Below are 24,072 nucleotides of genomic sequence, written 5' to 3' on the forward strand. Positions count from 1 at the left end.
TCCCGCGTACTTCTCCAGCTTCATCTGCTACCCCTCTCTCTAGCCTGCAACCAAACGATTTTTTCAGGGTTTTCTGGGGTCTTTGTGCTCTCACCTGGGAAGCTCCTATTTTCTCATAAAGTATACCAATAGTGCCCTCACTTACAGGTGTTAACTCATACGAGTCCACAGCAACATTAAGAAGTCGTTTTCATTTTGCAGATGGAGAAACTGACGATGAGCACCTTACCTATGGCCACACAGCTAGTAAGGGGAAGAGCTGAGTTTAGGATTCAAACCCACAGCTCCAGAGGCCACGGGCTTACCCACAGAGTCCCATCCTGCCCGCAAATCCTTCTACCGCAACAGCGAGCACTCATCTCAGCCGTCCACACCTCCCGGCGGAACCTCGGCAGCTACGCAGCCGGGACCAGCCTGCTTGGCGGAAGAAGAGAAGGCGGCTTCTGATTGGCCGCCTCCAGCGACGAAGGCCGAGAGGGAAGCGCGCGGGGGCGTCGCGGAGAAATGACGCAACGCCGCAGCTCTTTAAAGGCGCCGGCCCAGCGCGCCGCGGATGGCGCAGGCGCGTTCCGGGGCTCCAGCTTCTGCTCAGATCGCGGAGCCGAGCCGAGCCGAGCCGGGCCGGGCGGGAGGGCGCGCGCGCGCGCGGAGTGTGCGGACGGGGCGCGCGGGACGCGAGCAGCTCGAGGGGTGCTGCCTTGGCGGCGTCGGGAGCCTGAGCCGCCGGCTGAGGAGCGGGCGCCGCGATGGCCGAGGGCAGCGCCGTGTGCGACCCTCAGCACGCCGCGCGCCTGCTGCGAGCGCTCAGCTCTTTCCGCGAGGAGTCGCGCTTCTGCGACGCGCACCTGGTCCTCGACGGTGAGGAGATCCCGGTGCAGAAGAACATCCTGGCGGCGGCCAGTCCGTACATCAGGTGAGCAGGGGGCCGCGGCGGGCGGGGCCGGGCGTGTCCCCGGAGGTCCCGGTCCGCGACCCCCAGCCGCCGGGTCCCCGCGTCACGGCTCGGCGCGGAGTCCCTCCCGGCAGGCGCCGCAGCCGGGCCTCGCGTGTCGCCGACCCCCAGGGTAGCCAGCCCTGCGGCCTCCGGGCCGGGCCCGTGCTCCTCACTGGACCCCAGCGCCCCTCGGCGGTGCTCCCGGACCCGGTCGGCGACCCCCGGGTTTCCCGCAGCCCCGGAGGCCCCTCAGACGCGGCCCCGGCCGGCCCGGGACCTGCACCCGCGAGCTGGGCGGGGCCGCGCCCGGGAAGAGCCGCCCCCTCGCCCAGGCCCGGCCCGCCGATCCCGGCTGAAGTTTGCCGGCCGTTCGCCTCCTCACCGTCGCGCTGTGGGCCGGGCCGGGCCGGGCCGGGCGCCGCCGAACACACCCTGCTTCACGGGTGTGGGCAGCGAGGACACTCCGCTGGATCTTCTCCTCGGGATAGGTGACGTCCGACCCCCGCGGCCGGAGGTCTGCCCGTGTCTGACGTGACGTGTCCCCTGCCTTGTGGGCACTCTGTTTAAAAGAAGGGTTGTGCGTTGCAGACACACGTGAAAGTCAGCTGTAGCGAATGTGAAAACGTACTGTGGGTTCCCAGCATTCAGTTACAGTCCGGGGGCCGTGAGATTCTAGCGACTAAGGGCATTTTAAAACTTAAGTAAAGCAAAGCTTTTAACCTGATTTGCCAGATCAACTAACCAGGGTAATTAAAAGGTGCAAGTACAAGTGTATCAGATCTTGCAGGAGGCTGTTTTCTGTTAGCAACTTTCTTGCCAAGTAAGTTGTCCTTTTAACAAAAGAGGGGGAAATGCTAAAAGCTGGAGAAACTGCCCAGTAAGCTGGTTAAATATAGACTAAGGTAGAAAATGTCACTAGAATTGATAGGTCAGACAAAGCAAAATCATGTGTACTGTATTCTTAGTGCTTTGTCCCAGCAGAACTCACCATACATATTGCACTGTAACCTTTGCCTTGGAAGACGTTTGTGCTAACCCAGAAGCAGTTCAAGTGCTCTTGTAAGTTCTGCTTTCTCCTGGCTCTCTTTTGTAAATCTATTTGCACCCTTTCTTTGTGGATTTAAAGAGGGCGTGGTGAGGATCTTTGTTAGTATGGAATTTAGGTTGTCAAAGGGACAGCTCCTAGCTGGCATTTGAAAGATTTGAACAATCGATATCAAATTGGAAGCAGCGGGCCAAAGTCTTCCCTGAATCCAGAGTCTTCCCTGTTTGGGGAAATGCTTAGGAAAACTACTTTAGATGCATTATTGTTACAGTTCTTTAAATGGCATCTCTTTAGCTTAAAAGAAGTAAATTGCAAATCACTGAACACATGCTTTCCATCCCTGATCATTTTTCTGCATAGCATTCGCCACTATAATACACTCTGTATTTTACTCATTTACTATGTTGATCTTTCTCAGCCACAATGTAAGCTCAATGAGGCTGTGATTTTTCTTTTGTTCATCGCTGTACCCTCATACTCAGAATGAACAGTGCCTAGTGGTTTAGTAAATGTGTTGAATGAATGACTGCTTCCTTTCTACCACAGCAGATTGGACATTAGAGGATTGGCCTCGTTACATTTCCATGTGAGTTGTTCAGTTATACCTAATTGGGAAGAGCACTGGACTGAGAGTTTGAAGACTTGCTTTCTGCTTCCAGAAATTTTACTTGTATTAGCTGTGAGTTGTTGGTAAACGACTTACTTATTCTTGTCTTCAGCTCACTGGTCTGACAAATAAGGAATAAAATCATCTCATTTGGTCTTTGACCCTCCTGTGAGGAAATATGTAATAGTGTTTTGAACACCTTATAGGTCTGTGCACAAGTCTACAAAGGTAGTACCCATTGAATTAAAAAAGAGTTCCTGGTCCTATTGTGTCACTTTCTAAATAAGAAAATGGGAGCTCGGCGGGTATTAGTGACTTGTAGTATGAGGCTATTTGCACTTAACTGGTTGGACTAAATTAGATTCAAAATGAATAGTACCTAGCCTCCTACTCTTACCATTACTAAGTTACAGTGTTACTTATGTTTAACTGTTCTTTGTGTAAACTCTGTCACTACCTGGCATACAGTATGTTATAACTAAAATACCTATCAAGCACTTTCATGTACTGTCACATTTTGATTTTCATTTTCAACCATCTTGTGCAGTTGGGCAGATATTTTTTGTTATGAATAAACATGAGTCTCTGGATATGTGTTTCATCAGTGACAGATTAATTGCTTTAAGTTTATTTGGCTACTGAAGTGATAGACTGTCTTGGGATTTTTTTTTTTTTTTCAAATTGTCAATTTCAAAGCTGTTCCAGAGTAATTTGACCAATCTAGATTACTATGTAGAAATGAACAAACTGGTTAGTAATTTGTAACACCAGTAATATCGGGCTTTTACAATATATCTTTTTTGTTTGAACAGTACTTCAGGGAATTATATTGAAACAAAGTGGATTTGTATATTCCAGCACTTGATGTTTCTTATCTCTCCCTTTTGAAGCATAAGCATTTAGATTTGTGATATCATTAATATATCAATTTGATGTTCAAAAATCTGATAATCTCTGAAGTTTTATTTAAATCTGACATTGTTTCAAGTCCTTAGTTAGCTTAGTTTTGGTAACTGTCACAAGTGGTCTAAAATTACATGGTTTTGAAGCAATGTTACATTTTGCTTCCTGTGTGTCCAACAAAGGGAGCCAGTCCAGCTTTGTCACACTAGAATTTAAAGTAACTGTTTGGTATACTTCCTACTTAGTATAGAAAAGTCTTTTAACTAACATATTGGTTTAATATTTTCCTGTCCTTTGTCTTTGGTCTAGCATTTGTTTTATCCTCCTGATAGCCTTAGCAATCAACTCACATTATAAGACTTTAAATATAAAAGGAAAAAGCCAGGAAACTCAACTTCAGCATCAAGACCCTTATGATAAGCTGAAAGAGGTCTGACATTTCTGGGTTGTGTAGAGTATGTGTTGTGCAGCCTTACAGTATAGGTGCTCCAGTAAGGAGGCAGGGCCTCCTGTAGTCTGTCATTCAGCACAGTATGTGGGATGGTACTTTCCCCAGCATGCCCTTTCCCCAAAGCTTTCCCTCATTCTGATCCCTGGATGACATTTTTTCCTTTGGTTTATTGGGAAAACTAAATCTAAAAGTAGCTGACAAACTTTAAGAATGACAAAACTGAATTCATAGTTATAATGACCCTCAGAATTTTCCCTTTCTCAGCAACTCTGAGGCCTTCTGGGAAGAGCTCCCTGAGGTTTATAGGAAATTTCCCTTTCTTTTGAATATTGCTGTTTGTTTCATGTCTGAGGCTCTTCCGATTCTGGCACAGTCCCATTGATCTGATGCAAAGTTCAGACCCATTTCTGTCCTGGGCGGTGGTTCTTGGGCATTGATGTAAGTGAACGGATTTGAAAATGAATTGCTCTGTGCTTCTGCAGTGACACTGTAGTGGGTCTGTACAGGTTCCTGGTCCTGTGTTTACTTGCATAAGTTTAGGCTTTTCTAGGGACCTATGGCAACATTAGTTTGGTTAGCTTTCAGTCCTGGAGAGTAAAGGACAGAAAGAGTCCCAAGATTTTTAAGTCCTTTGATGAGTCAGCTCACAACGTAAACAGTTCTCGTTCTTATTTTTTGAGAGAAAGCTGGCTAGTGAGGGTGGTGTGAAACATTGGGCCTCCAATCCAGCTCAGTCATCTTGAACAACTTTTCCGGGACCTAGTTTCCTTATATGTGAAGTGAGGTTAGTTGGGCTACATGAACAGCAAATCCCCTTTAAGTCTAAGTTATTTAGCTCTATGCTATTTTCGTTTTGTTTTGCATGCGGTAGAGAGGAAGGTCTGTTTCTATTTTTGTAGCTTTATTGTGTCATTTAAAGTTTTATTATATATTGATGTTAAAGCATTTCCCTTCCCTGTCATATAGAACTCCATTGGGTAGTGTGCTGTATAAAGTCAGCCCAGTAGAGTTGTGTCGTAACAAGCATTTATTTTATGCTGTTAATCTGGGTGTGTTCCAAGGCCTAACTGTCGATGAGCCTGTCTTGCCATTTAAATCTAAAGTTTAACTCATAGATGATACTGATGAAACTACTTAAGGAGACTAATGTGATCTTGATAGGAGGTCCAGGTTTCATTGTAACATGGAAATTGTCATTAACCTTTTTTTGATATCTTACATTTGCACTGTAATTTAATGTCACATGGGAACTAAAGTCCATGGGTATGGGGGTATTGTGTAGTATGTGCAAAGAATGCTCTTAGTCTTCAATTTCCTTTTCTTGATTAATTTGTGTGAGTAACTGAACAACCTCTTATCAGATTCTTTACTTCCCTGTTAATGCTGAGAACACACCATGGAGACAGCAGCATCCACTAAGTATTCCCTGGTAATGAGGAAAGGCTGGCAGGGAAGCAGTAATTTCAGAGTCATGCTCAGTTAATAGTATTTTGCTTTCTTTGCAATATCTTTATCATCTTTTTTTACACTTGTGATTTGCATTTACAGTCTTCCATATCTATAGCAGGTCCTGGATGATTGTTGTAAGGATTTTGAATAGTGATTACAACCTGTGAAGTTTGCTCCTGGGTTCAGTTAGAACTTCTAATTTCTTAGTCTTACTGAATCCTGAGCAGTCTAAAAGTTAAGTTGACTTACCCATACTCTTGTGGTGATGGAAAATAAGTTACACCTGAATTATCTTTTAATAGATCTAGGTCTTACCTGTTTTTATCCACCTACCATAAGGCGTCCCTAACAACTACTTAAAAGATGAAATCTGTCCCGAAGATGTTACAGTACACTGGTTTAAAATTATTTTCCTTTCCTTTTCTTTTCTTCTTCTTCTTCTTTTTTATAATTACAGTCTTGTTTGATTAATCCTCATTTTTACTTAGTTTTTCAAAAGTGATATTAAAATATGATAAATTTCAAAAGATCAAAAAAGTATTTTGTTTAGGCTTCTAAGGAAACTAAGCACTTGTAAATTGGAGTTCTGTTTCAGTTTAACACAGACTGCTCATTTCAGCTTAAAAATATTTGTTTATTTAAGACGATGGTTGCCACTATAAGTAGCAGTGAACGTTCTAATTCTGGAGAGGTTTTTGAAAGGTTTCAAATGATGAAACAGATCAATAAGATTCCTGTTAGACTAGTCACTGTAACATAAAGGCAGTGTGGAGTGTTTAGATTTATTGTAGCACTTTCCTAAGGATTGTTATTTTGAGTAACAGTGATATATTAGAAGTAAAACCTAGCTCTAGTTAATATTATTTGTCTAGTTGGTAAGTTATACTCGTTTAACTTTTACCTCTTCTTATAGTTTGTACTTTCTCCTGTGAGTCCTCTTTAATCTTAAATTAATTTTTTATATATAATTTAGAGATTCAAGTAGAGTGCTTTTCCACATAGAAACTGTGATTCCTTGGAATTTAGATTTGGATGATACAGACTAAACATCCAGTTTACAAAACCACCATATCCATTGTTTAAAGTGTTAATCAGTTCTCATGATATCAAAGAAGGACTTAAATCTATTTATAATTCATAAAGAAAACATAATTAGGAAAAATAAGGAGTCATTTGGCTTACGAGTGCCATGCAGTAAGTCTTTCAGGGAGCTTCCTCATCCTGCTGAAGGATAGTGGACTGTCATTTTGTGTGCTAAAGCTGTAATATAAACGAATAATTTGTAAGTTAGAATTCTGGGTTAAGGGTGGAGATGCAGGAGTGTGGGCGTGACAAGTGGCAGGCTGTGGTTGCAACCTTGAATTTGAATGCTTCCCATGGGTTTTTTGCTTCCTAAGCCACAGTGAGTCCAAAAAGGGGAGGGGATCAAAGACTCAGGTAAAGTTGGCAGCTCTAGCTCTGCGGAGGGTAAATATCATATGTTCACTAAGTGCCTGACACTCTGCCAGAGTTGTTGACCCTGGTGCTCGGAAGAGCAGAGTTAAGTCATCTTCCTAAATATTTATTGCCAAGGAGTGACGTAGCCGCCTATAGGATGATGGCCTAAGGTTTGCTGCTTCCCTTTCTCCATAGGAATATATGGTGAATGCCCTAACTTGTCACAAATGATAGGAATAATATGAAATTGAAATACATAGTATTTTGCCATTTGCTTTTGCAGTGAAGAAATTTGGGTTTTACCTCTGTTCAAAGACATTAGAAAAATGGAATACTTGTAAGATCTTAGTGAAATATTTTGTGAGTCTTCAAGCAGTAAAGCTTTGAGAGGCAATGCATGTCATGAATGGAAGATGGGAGGACTGGTTTTTAAAAATTGACCTTTGGCTGGGCACTATGGCTCATGCCTGTGATCCCAGTATTTGGGAGGCTGGAGTGGGAGGATCGCTTGAGGCCAGGAGTTCGAGACCAGCCTGGGCAACATATCAAGATCTCATCTCTACAAAAAATAAAAAATTAACTGGGCATGGTGGTCCAATCCTATAGTCCTAGCTACTTGGGAGGTTGAGGGGGGCTCAGGAGTTTGAAGGAGTTGAAATTACAGTGAGCCATGATTGTGCCACTGCACTCCAGCCTGGGCAACAGAGTGACACCCTTTTCTCTTTAAAAAAAGAAAAGAAAAGAAAAAAATTGACTGTTAAATAATGGAATATAGACCAATAAAATATCTTTTGTCTTCCTTTTTGGAGTTAATATGCTAATTCGTATATATTTACTCATATATATTATATATTTTTACTCATATTTTGTGGTTGTTGTGTGCTGCATACCATTTGAGTGTGTATTCAGTGGTCTCCCACAAATACTATCAAAGCTAAGACTGGGTACGTGGAGACCTAAGTCAATCTATTTTTCTACCTCTATGGGACAAGAGAAGGAAATAAAAATAAAACTAAAGATTTTAAAATTATTTTTGATGTTCACCTAATTTTGCAGTATTGTATATCTTTGTGTTATGGTAGTATCAGAATCTCAAAAATTGGGAAAGAATAGATTGGCTGTATTTGTTGGAGGAGACGCTACTGAAGTCTGCTAAAAGTTTATGTAACCGGCTCATTTGACCATTTACTACCAGTGAATCACAGTTTCAGAAATAACTTTCTTTAAGTAGAGAACGATTCTTGGCGAAGGTTCTCTAATATGCTTGATCGTTCACTGAGCCTTTATCACGGCAGTGCCGTGGGCGAGACAGATGGGGTGCCGTGTCCACGGAGCCCAGCGGGCCGGGAGGCAGTCTGATTACATTGGGATGTGATCGCGCTGAAGGCAGCACGTGCAGGATGGACGCACTGGCAGCAGCTGCCTGAAGGAGGCGGCGGCCTAGGCACAGAGGGGTAAGGGGAGGCCCAGAGAAGAGGTCTGCCTCTCTGGGGAGCGACCCCAGCAGGCCTGGAGCTACTGAGCGGAGGGTGCGATGGCATCCAGCCAGATCAGGGGTGAGCGGGCCTTTCAGTCCCTGAGTTCAAGCTGGCCTTTCTGCTGCCTCCAAATAAGGTTCAACTTCCGCTGTAACATTTCCCGGAGTAGCTCCGTGTGTATTGGGAGCTGGCTGGGGAAGTGTCGAGTATTGGGAAAGGACAAAAGAGCAATTGTACGTTATAGTTTAGTCCATGATAGAGAGTTTAGGTTTTATCTTAAGTTATGGGTGGGCTTAAGAAAGGGAATATATAATTTTGTTTATTTTTTTTTTTTTAGGTCACTCTGTTGCAGTGTTGGATCTGCACTATCAAAGTCAAGAGTGGCAGCAGCGACCGTTTAGGAGGGAAATGCCCTGGCCCAGGGTTTGGCTGGGTTAGGGACATAGGCACTAGGACGTGTTCAGAAAAAGGAGAGACCCAGGTTCACTGTCAAATTCCTCATTGTGCTAGGCACAGTGATTCGTGCCTATAATCCCAGCTGCTCGGGAGGCTGAGGCAGGAGGATCGCTAGAGCCCAGAGGTTTGAGGCCGCAGTGAGCTGTGATGGTGCCACTGCACTCTACCCTGGGTGACACAGTGAGACCCTGACTAAAACCCCAAAATAAAAAAACAAGACTTTCTCATTATCACCGGTAGATATATGTCATCATCACTTACTGGTGGGTATTAAAGGAGGAACAGTTTAGAAAGATTCTGTAAAGAACATAATCTACTCTAAAATTGCACAACTTATTTTGTGGGGAAAAAAAAGTATAGAACAAAAGCCATTTTAATTGTATAAATACTTGTAGCTGTAGGAGTTGTGAGGGAAGAACTACTTGGGTGGTCACATGTGGAAGATACAGGGCCTTGTAGAGGGTGAGCAGGAGTCCAGGTGGGTGTGAAAGGGGCAAGGATGCCCCTTTCAGGGTATACCCTTTCAGGTATAAATGCAAGGGTGTCAGGTGTGCCCCAGGGTAGTGAATAGACTGACGTGGCTGGACTAGAGATTTTGTTTAGGAATGATAGGAGATGTGCATGGACGGGAAGATGAGAAGTATTCTAGACTGCCAGGTTAATTAGTTGAGATTTTTATTCAATCGGTTGGTAATCATTAACTAATAGAACTAGTAATATGATGGAGCTCTACTTTGAGAAGGTATTCAGTTGCTGTGTGTCCATAGGACTGAGAGGGTGATGAGGCTGGAGCTGCTAGACTGCTTGAGATTACCACACCATGACAGTGTCCCAGGCACCAGAATAGTGGCAGGTGTCAGGGATTAGGGGAGAAATCAACTGGATGCTAATTGAATGTGGGAACTGAGGATAAAGAAAAAAGAAGTAACAGGTTTTGAGCCTGGCTGCTTAAGGAAGTTAAGAAGATAACAATCTGTCTTAGACTTGCTGAAATTTGAAGGAAAAGGCCTGGTGTGCTGGCTCACACCTGCAATTTAGTACTTCGGGAGGCCAAGGCAGGAGGATCGCTTGAGGCCAGGAGTTTGAGACCAGCCTGAGTAACATAGTGAGACCCCATCTCTACAAAAATTAGCTGGGCATCATGGTGCACACCTGTAGTCCCAGCTACTTGGGATGCTGAAGCAGGAGAATCACTCGAGCTCAGGTGTTTGTGATTGCAGTGAGCTATGGTGATGTCAGTATACTCTACCCAGGGCAATAGAGTGAGACCCTGTACCAAAGAAGAAAAAAAAGAAATTTGAGGGAACACATTTCTTTGTTCTCTTTGTATACACACCTTAATTACGCTATTCTAGTACTTGACAGCTGTGCAGAGTGCTTTCACATGTCTATGAATATGTTTCTCTTCTTGCATTTGTTTCTTGTCTCTGCCTTCGGTGACCTCATACTCTTGTCTGGCAGGTGAATTCATATTCATCCTTCAAGACCTAGTGCAAATATCCCTTCCTCTGTAATTTTTCCCACTCTGCCAAATAATCACTCCCTCCAACAGGCTCCTTTCGAATACGGTGTGTACCTTCAGCATGGCGTGTTATCAGTCCTTTTTTTAGTGGAGAGAAACAACAGACAGATGGACTGGGTGCTTTTAAAGTCCATCCTCTCTTATCTTCAGGGCCAGGGGCACTAAATCCATAAGTGAAACTTTTATACAACGAGAGAATTGAGTTGACCAAGATCTGTAAGTCGCAGTCACGCATCATTTAACGACGAGGATACATTCTGAGAACTGCATCGTTAGGCCATTTCATCATTGTGGAAACATCGTGGAGTGTGGCGCTTACATAAACCTAGATGGTGTAGCCTGCTGCACACCCAGGGTGTGCGGTGTAGCCTGTTGCTCCTAGGCTACAGACTTGTACAGCATGTTACTGCACTGAGTACTGTAGGCAGTTGTAACACAAGGGTAAGTGTGTATCTAAACATAGAAAGGTACAGTGAAAATATAGTATGATGCATGGGACCACTGTATATGGGGTCTGTGGTTGACTAAAACTTTGTTATGTGACAGGTGACTGTACTGATGAAGACAAAAGATCAGAGTTCAGGATGCTGTGCATACTATTTCCAAACAAGACTGCGCTTTTTGCTGAAACGTTTTACTGTATAGCTGAATATGTATTGCGGGTTAGGGAAGAGGGACAGAATAAACCATCTTACAACAGAGTTGAACCTGTAAGAGTCTTAGTTTTGTACTGTTTTAGATGGCATGGTCAGCTCCAATAAATTCAGTTTCTGGTGCCAAGAAACCTGGGAGAAGCAGACAAAATTCTTTATTCAGAAATAGTAGCTCCAATGAGAAGACTTTTGTTCCAACATGACTAAAGAATTAATTTGAGAAGCATTCATTCCCTTGACAACATTTTGGAAGGCTTCGAGTTGTTTGGAGAAGTTTATAGGAGTGGATTATAAATTAGGGAGCCTCCAGAAGCAAAAATGTAGTTTTTAAGATCGAGCTTAAAAATGATAAAGGGAAGTTCATCCTGGAGCTGCCTTTCATTTATTAATTTATTAAAGGGAACTGAAAGGAGGGCTGTGTTTGAGGCTGTAGATTTTGTTTTTCCCTACTCCCACTATCTCTTTTTTAACAAAGAAAAAAAAAAAAGACAGTTTTTTAACATTCACTTAATGCTTTGAACTACTTTGAAAGGATGAATACAAAGACAGTAATAAATTTGTATAGATTTCTCCTTTCTCTTTGGATTTGTTCAGAAGGTCCATTTTCTTTGAAAAGGCATAAAACTTTCCTTCTAACTATATTGGGAAAGAGAAAATGGAAAGCAAATAGAAATATGAACCTGCTTCTGAAATATGGAGGTTTTATAGTATTTAGTGCCATTTGTACACTGTAGCAAAAAAGCCCAGATAAGTCAGCTTTTATTTAGAGAGGGAAAGCTGTAAGAGTGCTCCCCAAAATCAAAGGGGCTCACTTGTGAGGTGATTACTTGCATGGGGTCTTAGGTTATAGGAGTCTCTTTTAAATAGCATCTGAAAAATAATTCCTAAGTAGAAAATCTGGAACTGTTTGACAGGTTGTGGCATGAATGTCTGTCTTTTATGTGCATTTCCAAAAGGTTGGGGTGTGGCCAGAACAAGGAATCAGGCTTGTTTCATTCAAGAAGAATTTTTTTGCTTCACAAGTAGCTGCATCATGATTCTGTCTTTGAATGCATCTTAAAATTTTAACATGCATTGTCAAACCTTGTTTTTTAAGAGGTAAATTTTATTGACTGCTTTACTTTCAAAATTAGAACTAGATTTAAATTTTAAAAACCTATTTAAAAAAAGCTGGGCGTCATGGCCTGTGCCTGTAATCCCAGCTTCTTGGGAAGCTGAGGTGGGAGGGTTGCTTGAACTCAGGAGTTCAAGACCAGCCTGGGCAACATTGCAAGACCCTGTCTTTAAAAAAAAAAAACTGCCGGGAGCCCTGGCTCACGCCTATAATCCTAACACTCTTGGGAGGCTGAGGTGGGCGGATTGCTCGAGGTCAGGAGTTCGAAACCAGCCTGAGCAAGAACGAGACCCCGTCTCTACTATAAATAGAAAGAAATTAATTGGCCAACTATTATATATAGAAAAATTAGCCGGCATGGTGGCACATGCCTGTAGTCCCAGCTCCTCGGGAGGCTGAGGCAGTAGGATCACTTGAGCCCAGGAGTTTGAGGGTGCTGTGAGTGAGGCTGATACCACGGCACTCTCTCTAGCCTGGGCAACAAAGCGAGACTCTCTCAAAAAAAAACCAAAACAATTTTATATGCAAAATATGGAAAATCACATGAAAGCTTAATTATTTATGTCCCCCCTAAATTAATTTCTGGTTCTGAGCAGTATGTTTAATGTATAGTTATAGTTGTAATCGATATCTACATATTATTTGTAGTTCATCTTTTCACTTAAACTTATTTCACATCTCTTACATTTCAATGTAATACCCACAGCCCTCATTTTTTATAGCTATTTGTTATTATATCATATTGCTGTTCTGTGTAATTTGCTTCATCATTTTCCTGTTTGACACTTTAATTTTTAGTATTTTTTTTTTTCTGAATGGTGACACTATAAACACATCAGCAAAAAGTTCTTATATTGTGGGTACGGGTAAACCCACTTTGGAAACAACATCCCAGGTCAGAAGATAGAAACAGATTAGTTATTCTTGTTATATGAAATCAGGTTACTCTCCAGGAAGACTGTCTTATCATACAAAGACCCTGACAGTGTGTATCTGATTTTTTTTTAGATCTATCATGATTACTTTGTCCCTTTTGGAAATGATTTCTCAAAATTGTTATTTTGCATATCTGTTAGACTGGATTATAAAATGTTGTGTATTTAGTATTTTAAAAATATCCAAAGCAGAATTTGGCAAATTTTTTTCTGTGAGGGGTCAGAAATATTTTGGGCTTTGCAACCCATATGTGGTCTCTGTACATATTCTCTGTTTTTGTTTTAACAACCTTTTAAAAATATAAAAACTATTTTTAGCTCAAAGTCCATACAAAAACAGGTGGTGGGTTATAGTTTGTCAACCTTTAACCTGTGAGATTAAATTCTTACAAATTAAATTCTTACATATAAATATTTAACTCTGAAGATCACTTTTAATGCTAATTAGATGTAATCGTTATTTGCATGTGAGTCTTCTATAGAGCAAAGATTGTCAAGGCTTATTCCTGGCTCTCTTACCTCCTGTTCCCCCACCCATATTCTCCTGGTTCTTCTAGGATGGTGTTCTGTCATATATCCTCTGTCTTCTCTTCTATTTTTTTCCTTTCTCTCCTGGTTCCCCAGCATGAAAGTCTTTGTCCGTCTTTCCTAGTGCCTAGCATGTAGGAGATGTGCAAATGTCGAATGAGTGCATCTGCGAAAAGCAAACAATGGGAGCATGTATGCAAGACAACCTGAATCTACATACCTGAGTTGCAGTCCTCAAACTCTCTACTTATATTTAAAAATAAATAAATAAAGCAAACAGGCTCTGCATCATATTCTAACAAGTGCATGATTTCTTTCATCTTGTGCACACTTTAACCTCCCGTGTTGAGTTCGCTCTGCAGTTAGGCTTGTATCTCATCACTCCATTAAAACTGTTCTTTCAAAAAGTGCGAAACGTAATTGGCAAATCAAGTGAAAACTTTTGAGTGTTTATCTTACTTGACCTGTCCGCTGTGTTTATCACTGTTGATCATTTTCTTGGCACTTGGTCTTTCCTGGCTGCTTTGGCTACTTTTGTCCCATTTCCCCTCCAGTCTGCTTTTCTGAGTCTCCTCTCCATCTGTCCCTATGCCTTGATTCGGCATAAGATTCTGTCCCGTCCCTGCGCTCTCTCCCGTGGTTATCTCATCTACTCCAGAGATGTCGATCCCACAGCCCACTGCGTGGCCACCTTATACCCGGTCAGCCCAGCTCCCTCTTCCCCCTAGGAAGTTTCCCTTCATTGCTTGTGCTGGCTAGCGTACTACCAGACTCCCCAGGAGATATCTGGGAGTCACTGGAGATGCTGCCTCCTCCCATACTTGTCAGCATCCATCGATGCCCAGACCTCCCCTTTCCACCTCTCAGATCTCTGGAGTCTGCCCTCTCTTCACCATTGCCACTGCCCCGCTGAACTGCCAGCTTATACCAGCTCTGAATTGTGACAGGACCTCTGACTGGGCTGTCTGCCTCAGTGCTCAGTCCCCATCAGTCTTCCATGCTGCCACCGCCAGAGTGATGTTTCTAGAATGTAATTGGATAATATTTAAAACTCTAATGTCTTCGGAGATGTGCCTGATTCAATGCCAGGGCAGGAAGAATACATTATGAGCCTGGAGCATCTTGTGCCAGAAAGTACAGAGGGGCTCAGAAGAAGATAAGAGGCTTTTTGAAAGGACACAGGAGCCAACCCAAAAGGACTCCCAGTGGCCAAAGCTCCAACAATTCTAGCAAGAAAATAAGCGATGATCATATTGGATTATAATCCATAGAATAAACATCCATATGTCTACAAATGAGCAAATGGATGGGTGAATAAACTAATGAGAGGAGACAGGTGTTTCTTACAGAAGAATTTTGATTAATATACGAAGAAGAGAGAATAGAACATCATTGAAACACCACAGGAATAATTGTTGCAGGCAAGATCTGATGGATACTAAAATTAGAGGATGAGAGTTTGAGGAGAAAAAAGATATGTGCATATTTTCAAATTTTCTCCTCTATTTATTAATTACAAAGTGAAAAACAGTAACTAAACAATGGAGAAACCCAACAGACACTACCATAACCAAGTGACCAAGATTAATAACACCGCTAGTAATAAGACATATCAACATTATGTTCTCCCTAATATGTGGAGAATGGTACGACATCATTTCTGTAGTGTTCCTGCCAAAAATGCATAACCTCAGTGGAATCATAAGAAATTAAACAAACTCAAGTTGAAAGCCATTGTGCAGAATAATTGACCAGTACTCATCAAAGTGTTAGGATCGTGAAAGACAAGGCAAGACTGAAGAACTGTCACAGATTAGAGATACAAGTACATGCAGTTTGGGACCCTAGATTGTATCTGAAAAGAGAAAAAGGACATCAGTGAAAAAACTGGTGATATTCTAATAAAGTCTACAGTTTAGTTCATTGTACTATGCCAATATTAATTTCTTAGTTTGATAATTTCTGGATGAAGGGTATACAGGAATTCTGTATAATTTTTTAAAACTTTGCTATAAGTGTAAAACGGTTTCAAAATAACCAGGTTGAAAAAAGCCAAAGTCCTGAGAAGCCCACCATTTCCTTCCAGGTGAAGTCCAAGTGTGTATGGTGTGCAAGTCCTTCCGGAGCTGGCTCTTCTCACCTCCTCTTTTCCCCAGCTTCCTCCCCCCTTCTCCCCCATATATAGGTACCTACACTCTGCTCTCTAGCCTTGCTAAACTTGCATTCTCTCACTCTTTTGTCCAAGTCAAATAAAATGTAGAGCAAATCTCTAAAACATTTTATTTGGGAAGCAAGAATTGTACTTTGGGGCATACACAGAGACCAGGTAGTCATCAGTATGTCTGAAGAACAAAGTGAAGGTTGGAAGTTTTGTTAGAAAGAGAAATGATACTTACTGTTTTGAAAGAAAGCTCATTGGCACTGGAGAAGCTTTTGGGAGCTGTCGTGCTCTGATTGGTGAGAGCGGCGATGGGTGGAACCAGTCTTATCATAGCAGGGCTTTCAGCAGCTACTGGGTCAGACTGGTCTTAGGGTTACAGCAGGCTGTTTCAGCAGCAGGGTGGAAAATGTAATTCTTGGGGCAGGTGCTATGTGCCCTGAGTGCTTTTCCTGTGGTCTTTTCTCAACAACTGTGTAAATTGCTTTTCTTCCGTATAGATGGAATTCTTGGATGGCAGGAATTGTGAGATGGAGGAGTTCCTCTTTTCTCACCCACGAAAGTATGCTATAAAAAGACCTATTTGAGAGGAGGTTATCTGTTGATGAAAACATTAACTTCAAATTAATATTACATTAAGTCGAATGGAGACTTAGATCCTTTTTTAAAAAAACATTTTTTTTAAAGTGGCTTTAGGTTCACAGCAAAATCGAGAGGAAGGTACAGATAATATTTCCTATGGCAGTTGCACATGGATGGCCTCTCCCTTTATCAATATCCTGCACCAGAGTGGGACATTTGTTACAGTTCACGGACCTACGTTAGCACATCTTTGTCACTCAAACACCATAGATTACATTGGAGTTCACTCTTGGTGTTACATGTTTTATGTGTTTGGACAAATGTATAATGACATATATCCACAATTATAGTATCACAGGGAGTGGTTTCACTGCCCTAAATATCCATTTTCAATGGGCTTTTAGGAGCTTATGAAGATTAAAAAGGAGTGGGGGCATCTGTAAAACAAACTTCCCACAGGAATATAAATTATTAGCGTGGCGTGAGGGCAGATGGAGTGGCCGGCACAGGCTCCTCTTTGCGTGTCTCAGAGAGCCTGTTCCTGGTAGCTGCACAGTTCAAGGTGACATGAATCATTGGAGACCATGTGAGTAATGCCCGTGAATCACCCAGAGTCTCTATAAATCTTGACTTCTCAAACATTACATTCTCTGGCATTCTATTTGAGTATGTTTCCTTGCTTTTATTGGAGACAAGCTTTTGTATCAGAGGGGAAGAAAAGTCACTTAGACTTTGTCACAATTACATCAAATCCCATTCAGTAACATCTGAAATGATTCTTGGAAGAAGAGACCAGGCCTGATTATCTGGGTTGTTTGTTGTGGCATTTAGAGTTTTTAGATACATTGAACTTTTTCAGCAATTTGGAAGTGTATAAGAAGAGGACTATATATACTTTGGCACTATTAACAGTTATTTAAAACTTGTATACCCCCTTTCCATGGATGTAAAACTTTGAATAATACCAATTTCTTTATGAGATAGTAGCCAACAACTTTTTTCTTATAAACCCTTGTTTCAGTGTTGTCAAGAAAAAGTAAAATTGATTTTTGTTTCACTTTCTGTTCAACTTTAATGGAACAGAAAATTTTAAAATGCTTGGCCAAAGGTTGGGTGATTGGAGGAAAAGTAAACTTAGACTGCATAATCCGCAAGAGGCATATATAAATCCTAGGTAACTGAATGAGCTGATGGGACTTAGGCCTCTAGGACCCAGTAGGGTGTGTGTCAGGGCTAAGGCTGGGCAGGAACTCTTTGGAGCCGGTTTCGGCAGTTCAGTCAAGAAACATTCAGGCGTGGAAGGAAAGAAATGTAAAACAGAATGGAATAAAAACCAAAGGTATGTAGAAATTTGAATTGGAGAGTTGAGGGGAAAGTGAAGACAGTAAGAGGAAGAAGAAGAAGACAAGTTTATGGGGCTACTAAAGTGGAAAGGAATGGTGACTGTCCAAGAAATGCATGAAGGAAGTAGTTGTGCATCACAAGAGGCAAGTGAGGCAAGACTGTTCCACAGTAAACTTGAGTGACTCTTGCAGTCTAAGATTGGAAGGGACCAGAGGCCCTGTTTTCCAACTTTCATTACATTCTTGGCTGACAGATGCTCATCCAGCCTGATGCTCCAAGATGTCGTCTGCAGACTGATCTGCAAATTGTCACCTGTCCATGATGATATAAGTACAGACATTGAGAGTAAGAATTTAGAAACTCTGACAGCAATTTAACAGAGTAATTTTTATCCATTGAGTCTAATGATAAAGTCACCGGGACCTGTATTTTTTTTTATGTCTTTTAATTTCTTTTTTCTAGTAATTTTTATGATATTTTACAAAATGTTCTAGGACAAATTGGAAATATAAAAACATCCCACAGATAATTTGAGAAGCACCCATTAACCCCTTGCTATTCAAAGCCCAGCAGAATCCATGTCACCTGAGAGCTTGCTGCAAATGTGGACAGTTGGGCCCACCACTGACCTTGTGACTCAGAAAAGTCTTGTTTTAACAAGATCCCCAGATGATTTGTGTGAACATTAACGTTTTTAAAAGAACTGGGTTTTAATCCTTTTGGCATTGGGCAGATAAATTTATTAGAATATTCTTCCTTATTATTGATTGAGCGTATTGTACCTGAGGTCATCAGAAAAGGTCTTTCATGTGACAGCATTTGAGACATTTAAAGACCACTATCAGCTCAGAAATCTATTGTACTAATAATTATTGAGCATCATCTCCTTGCAGACTGCTGGGCTAGATTGCAGGATTACAATGATAAAGAGGACTCTAGCCTCAAGGAACTCTGAGTTTAGTAATGGAGGTGGTGCCAAAATGCCATAATAAAGGACAGAACTTGATAATCTCAATACATTAATTTTTTAAATCTCAATACGTCACAGTAAAGTTATTGATAAAGTGCTGAGGAAATTTGTAGCGGGAGAAGTTATTTTTACCTGCGAAGAGATGAGGAGGAGGTGCAGTCTGTGGCAGGATGGAGAGAGCTGGAAAAAACTTTGGGACTGATCCTCAAAGATGGGTGGGACTCAAGTGTGCAGTGGTGGTGTCGGAGGTCAGAGGCGGGATAGGGTGATGGGAAAGTTTGGGGGCAGGTGTAAGGATATTCCTTCAAACCATAATTAAAGTTTTGTTTTCTGACCTTCTGATGTTTAGAGACTTTGAGTGTATGCCAATTCATTTTTTCATGGGCTTTGGAAAGGATCACATTTTATAGGAGTCTGCAGTGGTTGCATTTAAAGCAGTCTTTTTCTGTCCTCTTAGCCATTGTCTGTACTCTACCACCCGCAGAGAGAAAACTCTTCTAGACAGGAATCCTCATTTACTGTGAAAACATATGACAGTAGAGTCATCTTTAAAATAACAATAATAAAATACAATCCAGTGACATGGGTCAAAAATTAACAAGGGAAACATCCTTTTCCCTATTCGTCCATTTCCCCTCATCCTGCCACTGTCTCCCGCACTAACGCAGGTACAGCTATCTCCTGTTGAACATGGGTTACTTTAAGATAACAACTCTAACCCTAGCTGGAAGCTCCTCTATCTGAACACATTTTGGAGAAACCATCCTTATACAGGTTAGCAGCTGTATCAGTCTGGGTCTAGTCAGGAGAGAAAACCATATCAATTTGAATAATATTTAATAATATTAAGAATTATTCACTGCAACAGGAGATTGGAGTAATGCATGGTTGGCTAGTAAAAAGTAAAGAAAACTTTACAAACTATAGGAATAGCAGATATATGGAGCAGCTTCTACCCCTGGAGCTGACCTCACTACATAGTATACCCATGGCTCTCTGAATGACAAAAAAGCCACATTAGTGGAACTTGCCAGAAGTCTGTGCTGTGAGGTGCCTGAGAAAGCTTTCATGGAAGGCACCCGAAGGAGGCCCTGGGGAAACTGCAGAGCGCTGCTGGCAGCTGGACCCTGCCGGAGCCTCATGCCGGACAAGGAGACCGTGTTGTAGGAGCCTGCTGAGCCGCCACACCAGCACCAGCAAGCAAAACTTTCCTCCCACCGTGTCTTTCCAGTCTTCACCTGATAAGCTTAACATCACGACAGTTGACAAAGGAAAATTATTTAAAAGGATCAGATGGCTTTTCACAGAGCAAGCAAAAAGGGTGAATTTGGAGTTGAGAGGCAATATGTTGATAACCAGTACAGGGACTGAGAAATACAAATAGTCATGGCCTCCTAAGTGAAAGACACATCTGTTGCCAAAAAGATTATATGATACATTTCAAAGCCAAAATTTATATATTTATTCTTACCACTTATCCTGTTTTTTCTCTTGATTGAGAATGGATTAAAATCTTTTTCTTTCTTTTAGTAAAAGCATCAGGCATATAAATAAACCTAGAGTACAACAAGTGGAAATGAAATGCCTTTTGAGTAAGCCTGTGAAGTTCAATAGAAACCATAGAGGCAGGGATAGTAGATAGGAAATGTAGAGAGGAAACATAGTTGTCTAAATATCCTCTTTATTTTTTATTTTTACTTGGCTTGTCTGAAAATATCCTTTTTATGCTTTCATGTATATTATATAGTCCATCGTCTTAAAGATCTTCAAGGGCCTGCTCCTTGCACCAGATAGACTGGCTTCCTTCTACTGGTACATAGCTGTTATCCTGCGATCCTCCTTCGCCATTAGCCTGCATTCTCTTCACCTCTTTCATGGGTTGGATTGTGTCTCTAGTATCCAGAATCTCCACTTTCTTGGTTTACTCCTTTGGTTGCTTGGGGCATATTGTCCAACAGTATTATGAGAAAGGCTCCATGGTAAGTAAATTGTTCTGTGACCATGTAGAGCCAAAAATGGCTTTATTCTTTCCTGCTACTGGACTGATAGTTTGGTTATAAAAATCTAGGTTAGAAATAATTTTCCTTCAGAATTTCGAAGTCGTTTCCCCTTTGTTGTCTAGCCTTCATTTACAAGTATGAAGTCATTCTGGTTCTTGTTCTTTTCTATGTAACCTGTTTTTCTTTCTGAAAGCTTTTAAGAATTTTTCCTTTGTTTTTAATGTCCTGAAGTATTCTGATCATATGCCTTAGAGTGGCTCTATTTTCATCCATTATTATGAGTATTTCCTTAGTAGTCTTCTCTTTTTTGGTGAGGAGGACATTCATATTTTTCAGATGTTCAACCTTCTAGGCTCATCTTCCAGTTTTCTTATCTCTCTCATTTTCTGCCTTTGTCTTTTTTTTTTTTTATTGATTTTTTTTTTTTTTTTTTTTTTTTGAGACAGAGTCTCGCTTTGTTGTCCAGGCTAGAGTGAGTGCCGTGGCGTCAGCCTAGCTCACAGCAACCTCAAACTCCTGGGCTCAAGCCATCCTCCTGCCTCAGCCTCCCGAGTAGCTGGGACTACAGGCACAAGCCACCATGCCCGGCTGATTTTTATATATATATATATTAGTTGGCCAATTAATTTCTTTCTAATTTTATGGTAGAGACGGGGTCTCGCTCAGGCTGGTTTTGAACTCCTGACCTTGAGCAGTCCACCCGCCTCAGCCTCCCAGAGTGCTAGGATTACAGGCGTGAGCCACCGCGCCCGGCCTGCCTTTGTCTTTTTGCTCTGTCTTCTAGATTTCCTTTGACTTTATATTTAAAAAATAATTTTTTGCAATCATTAAATTTTTTTTCTCTGAATGTTCCTTTTTATAAGCATCTTATTCTTGTTTCATGAGTACATCCTCTCTTTTCTCTCTGGGGATATTAATGAGAGATTTTCTTTTTCTTGAACTTTTCCTCTATCTTCACTTCCTCCAAGTTGCATTGTTTTGTTTTCTATTGGTTTTGGTTTCTTAGATGTATAGTGAGTCCTGTTTGCTCAGTTTTAAGACTGGGACTCTAAGACAGTTTCTTAACCATTGTACCAAAAAAAAAAATATGTTGCGGGTCTGTGAAGACACTGGTGGTGTCAGTCTTCAGAATGGCTGCACCGCGTCTGAAGGGCTGGGGCTCTGCTAGCCCCTGGCCTACAGATGACTTCTGTGTACCCCAGAGTAATATTACATTTTCTGTGTGTGATGAGACATGAAAAAGTTTCAGAAGAGCTGCTTCAAAATGTTCTAGAAGCTCAGAGCCCATAGGTTAGGCTCGTTGATCATGGTTTCACTGTGTTGTGTGATGAAACTGATCACTTTCTTGGGGTAGATTGATTGCCATGCCTCTTTAGGTTTCCTGTTCTTGGGCTGAATAAATCCTCCAGAAGAATCTTCACTTCTTGCTCGGAGATTATAGGTCTGGCTTTCAGCCTTTTAGGAGCAGAGTTGGGGAAGAAATGACTGCTGGTCCAGCATTCATTATGTAAATGTTCTCTTAACTCTGACCCTTTTTTATTTGATACAGCTACCCTCAAATGTGCCTGGCAGCCCCCTCCAGAGACCACCCTCAGTTTTGTTCTCCTCAGAATATAAATCACTTCTCTTCCACTGGAGCGGGGAGTATTACTGAACTGTGCGCAGGAATCGTGCATACACGTGGAGGGAGAATGTGGAAATTTAGCTGTTTCTTCAGACTTTGTCAACAGTTCTGTTTTTAGCTCATCTTTTAGCCCTCCTTCCACAGCTACTCTTCTACTACCCGTTCTTGAGCCATGGGGAGTCTTCAGTGCAATCTAGGTTGTTTCTTGGCTTTGTGTTCTGCTAAATTAGCATTCAGCTTTCTCAGATACTCAAGTCAGTTACTCTTGTCTGTTTTCTAGCATATGGAATTTCATTGATATTATTAATATTATTTCCTGATCTTTCTGTATTCAGTCTACCAAAAGTCTGCTTCTTTACTGACTTTCTTATAGAAGTCTGAATACAAAGGATGAGTTTAAATTTTTGTTTCTAAGTTCTCCCTGTAATTATTACTATTTGAATACTACCATTTGCAAGTGTGCTTTTCTTTTCTTAGAAAGCATGTTTATTAGGTAGCAGTTAACATGATGCCATTCCTGAGATTTAACATATTTAGAATTCACATCAGCAGCATGTTTTAAAGTTACTTTTAAAATTTCACTTAAATATTTTTTTAAAAAACCTTCAATTTTCTTAGTAAAAAACATATTGGGAATATCTTTTAGACCTTAGGTAAGGTACAAGTTCTTAGACAAGATGCAAAAACATTGACTGTGAAATGTTGTTCTTCAAATTGCTCATGACCTTTAAAAAAGTATTAAGTCTGCCAAAAGATTAATATCAAGAATATGTAAAAGACTCCTACACCTCAATATGAGAAAGACGGCTAATAAAAAATGAACAAGAGACATGGACTGAGAACAGGTGTTTTGCAGAAGAGGAAACATGTGGCCACAAGCATATGGAGAGGTGTTCAGCACCTGGCTGATAAGGAAATGCAGATGACAACCAGAGCGAGATGCCATATTTTACTCATTCGATTGGCAAAACTTAAGAAGTGTGACAGGTTTAAATGTGGTAGAGTTTATGGATCCATAAATGCTCTTACACATACATAGCAGAGCAGGCTGTAAACTGCTCTACCTGCTTTGGAGAATAATTTAGTATCATCTCCTACTTTGTAGAATAATTTAGCATGATTCCATTCTCAGGCATATACCAAAGGAAAGTTCTTCTACATAGTATAAAAGGAGACATGGACAATAATAGTCACAGCAACACTGTTCACCATATCAAAAACTTGGAAACAACTCCAGAGTCCCATCAACAGGAAAGTGGGATATCATACAGCAGAAAGAACAAAAGAAGCAGGGTGATATGCACACTTTTATAAAATTACTTGTTAAAAAACAACTGAAAAATTTTAAAATATACCTATTTCACTTGAGGCTCTGACTCGAGGGGGATGGGGGACATGGGCAATATACGTAACCTTAACACTTGTACCCCATAATACGCTAAAATAAAAAAAAAGTATATATATATATATACACCTATTTCATGGATGCAATCATAAAAGGGAAAATTGATTATAGGATTTAGGATAATAGTTACTTTAGATAGTGTAAGCAGAGGAACAGATTGGTGGGGAGGACCATTTGGTTAGAAGCAGGTTATTGTGATGGTCGTAGCTTTTGTCTTGAGTGGTAGGTCTGTGGAGTCCTTGTTACATTATCAAAAATAGATAGTAACAAAAAATAAGCTTAAAGGGACTGGGATTTCCATAGTTAAGTAGAGATTCATGCTCATGTAGATCTTAGTTTTTGGCTGTTTATTTTATTTTGTTTTATTTTGTTTTTTTAAGTAGCATTTTGAATCCTGGGACCAATGTGTTTTAGTTGAAAGTTATAAAAATATATAGGTCTAAAGTTAACAAGCTAAATTTTCTAGGTGGGAATTCA

The 24,072-nt window shown here is 41.1% G+C and overlaps 1 protein-coding gene across 2 annotated transcripts in view; it reads left to right on the forward strand.

Moving 5' to 3' along the window:
* Positions 1 to 570: 570 nt before the first annotated feature.
* GAN (gigaxonin) overlaps positions 571 to 24,072 on the forward strand; it is a 45,261-nt gene continuing 21,759 nt past the window's right edge. Inside the window, exon 1 of one of the 2 annotated variants that reach the window (XM_012746575.3) lies at positions 571 to 913. In XM_012746575.3, coding sequence (XP_012602029.1) covers positions 747 to 913 — 167 coding nt within the window. In that variant the 5' untranslated portion in view covers positions 571 to 746. Of the gene's footprint in view, positions 914 to 1,344; positions 9,024 to 24,072 lie in introns of those variants that run through there. The other variant, XM_075995811.1, reaches the window with a different exon arrangement.

The sequence above is a fragment of the Microcebus murinus genome, chromosome 20, assembly GCF_040939455.1.
Source record: "Microcebus murinus isolate Inina chromosome 20, M.murinus_Inina_mat1.0, whole genome shotgun sequence".
In the NCBI taxonomy this organism is placed as follows: Eukaryota; Metazoa; Chordata; class Mammalia; order Primates; family Cheirogaleidae; genus Microcebus; species Microcebus murinus.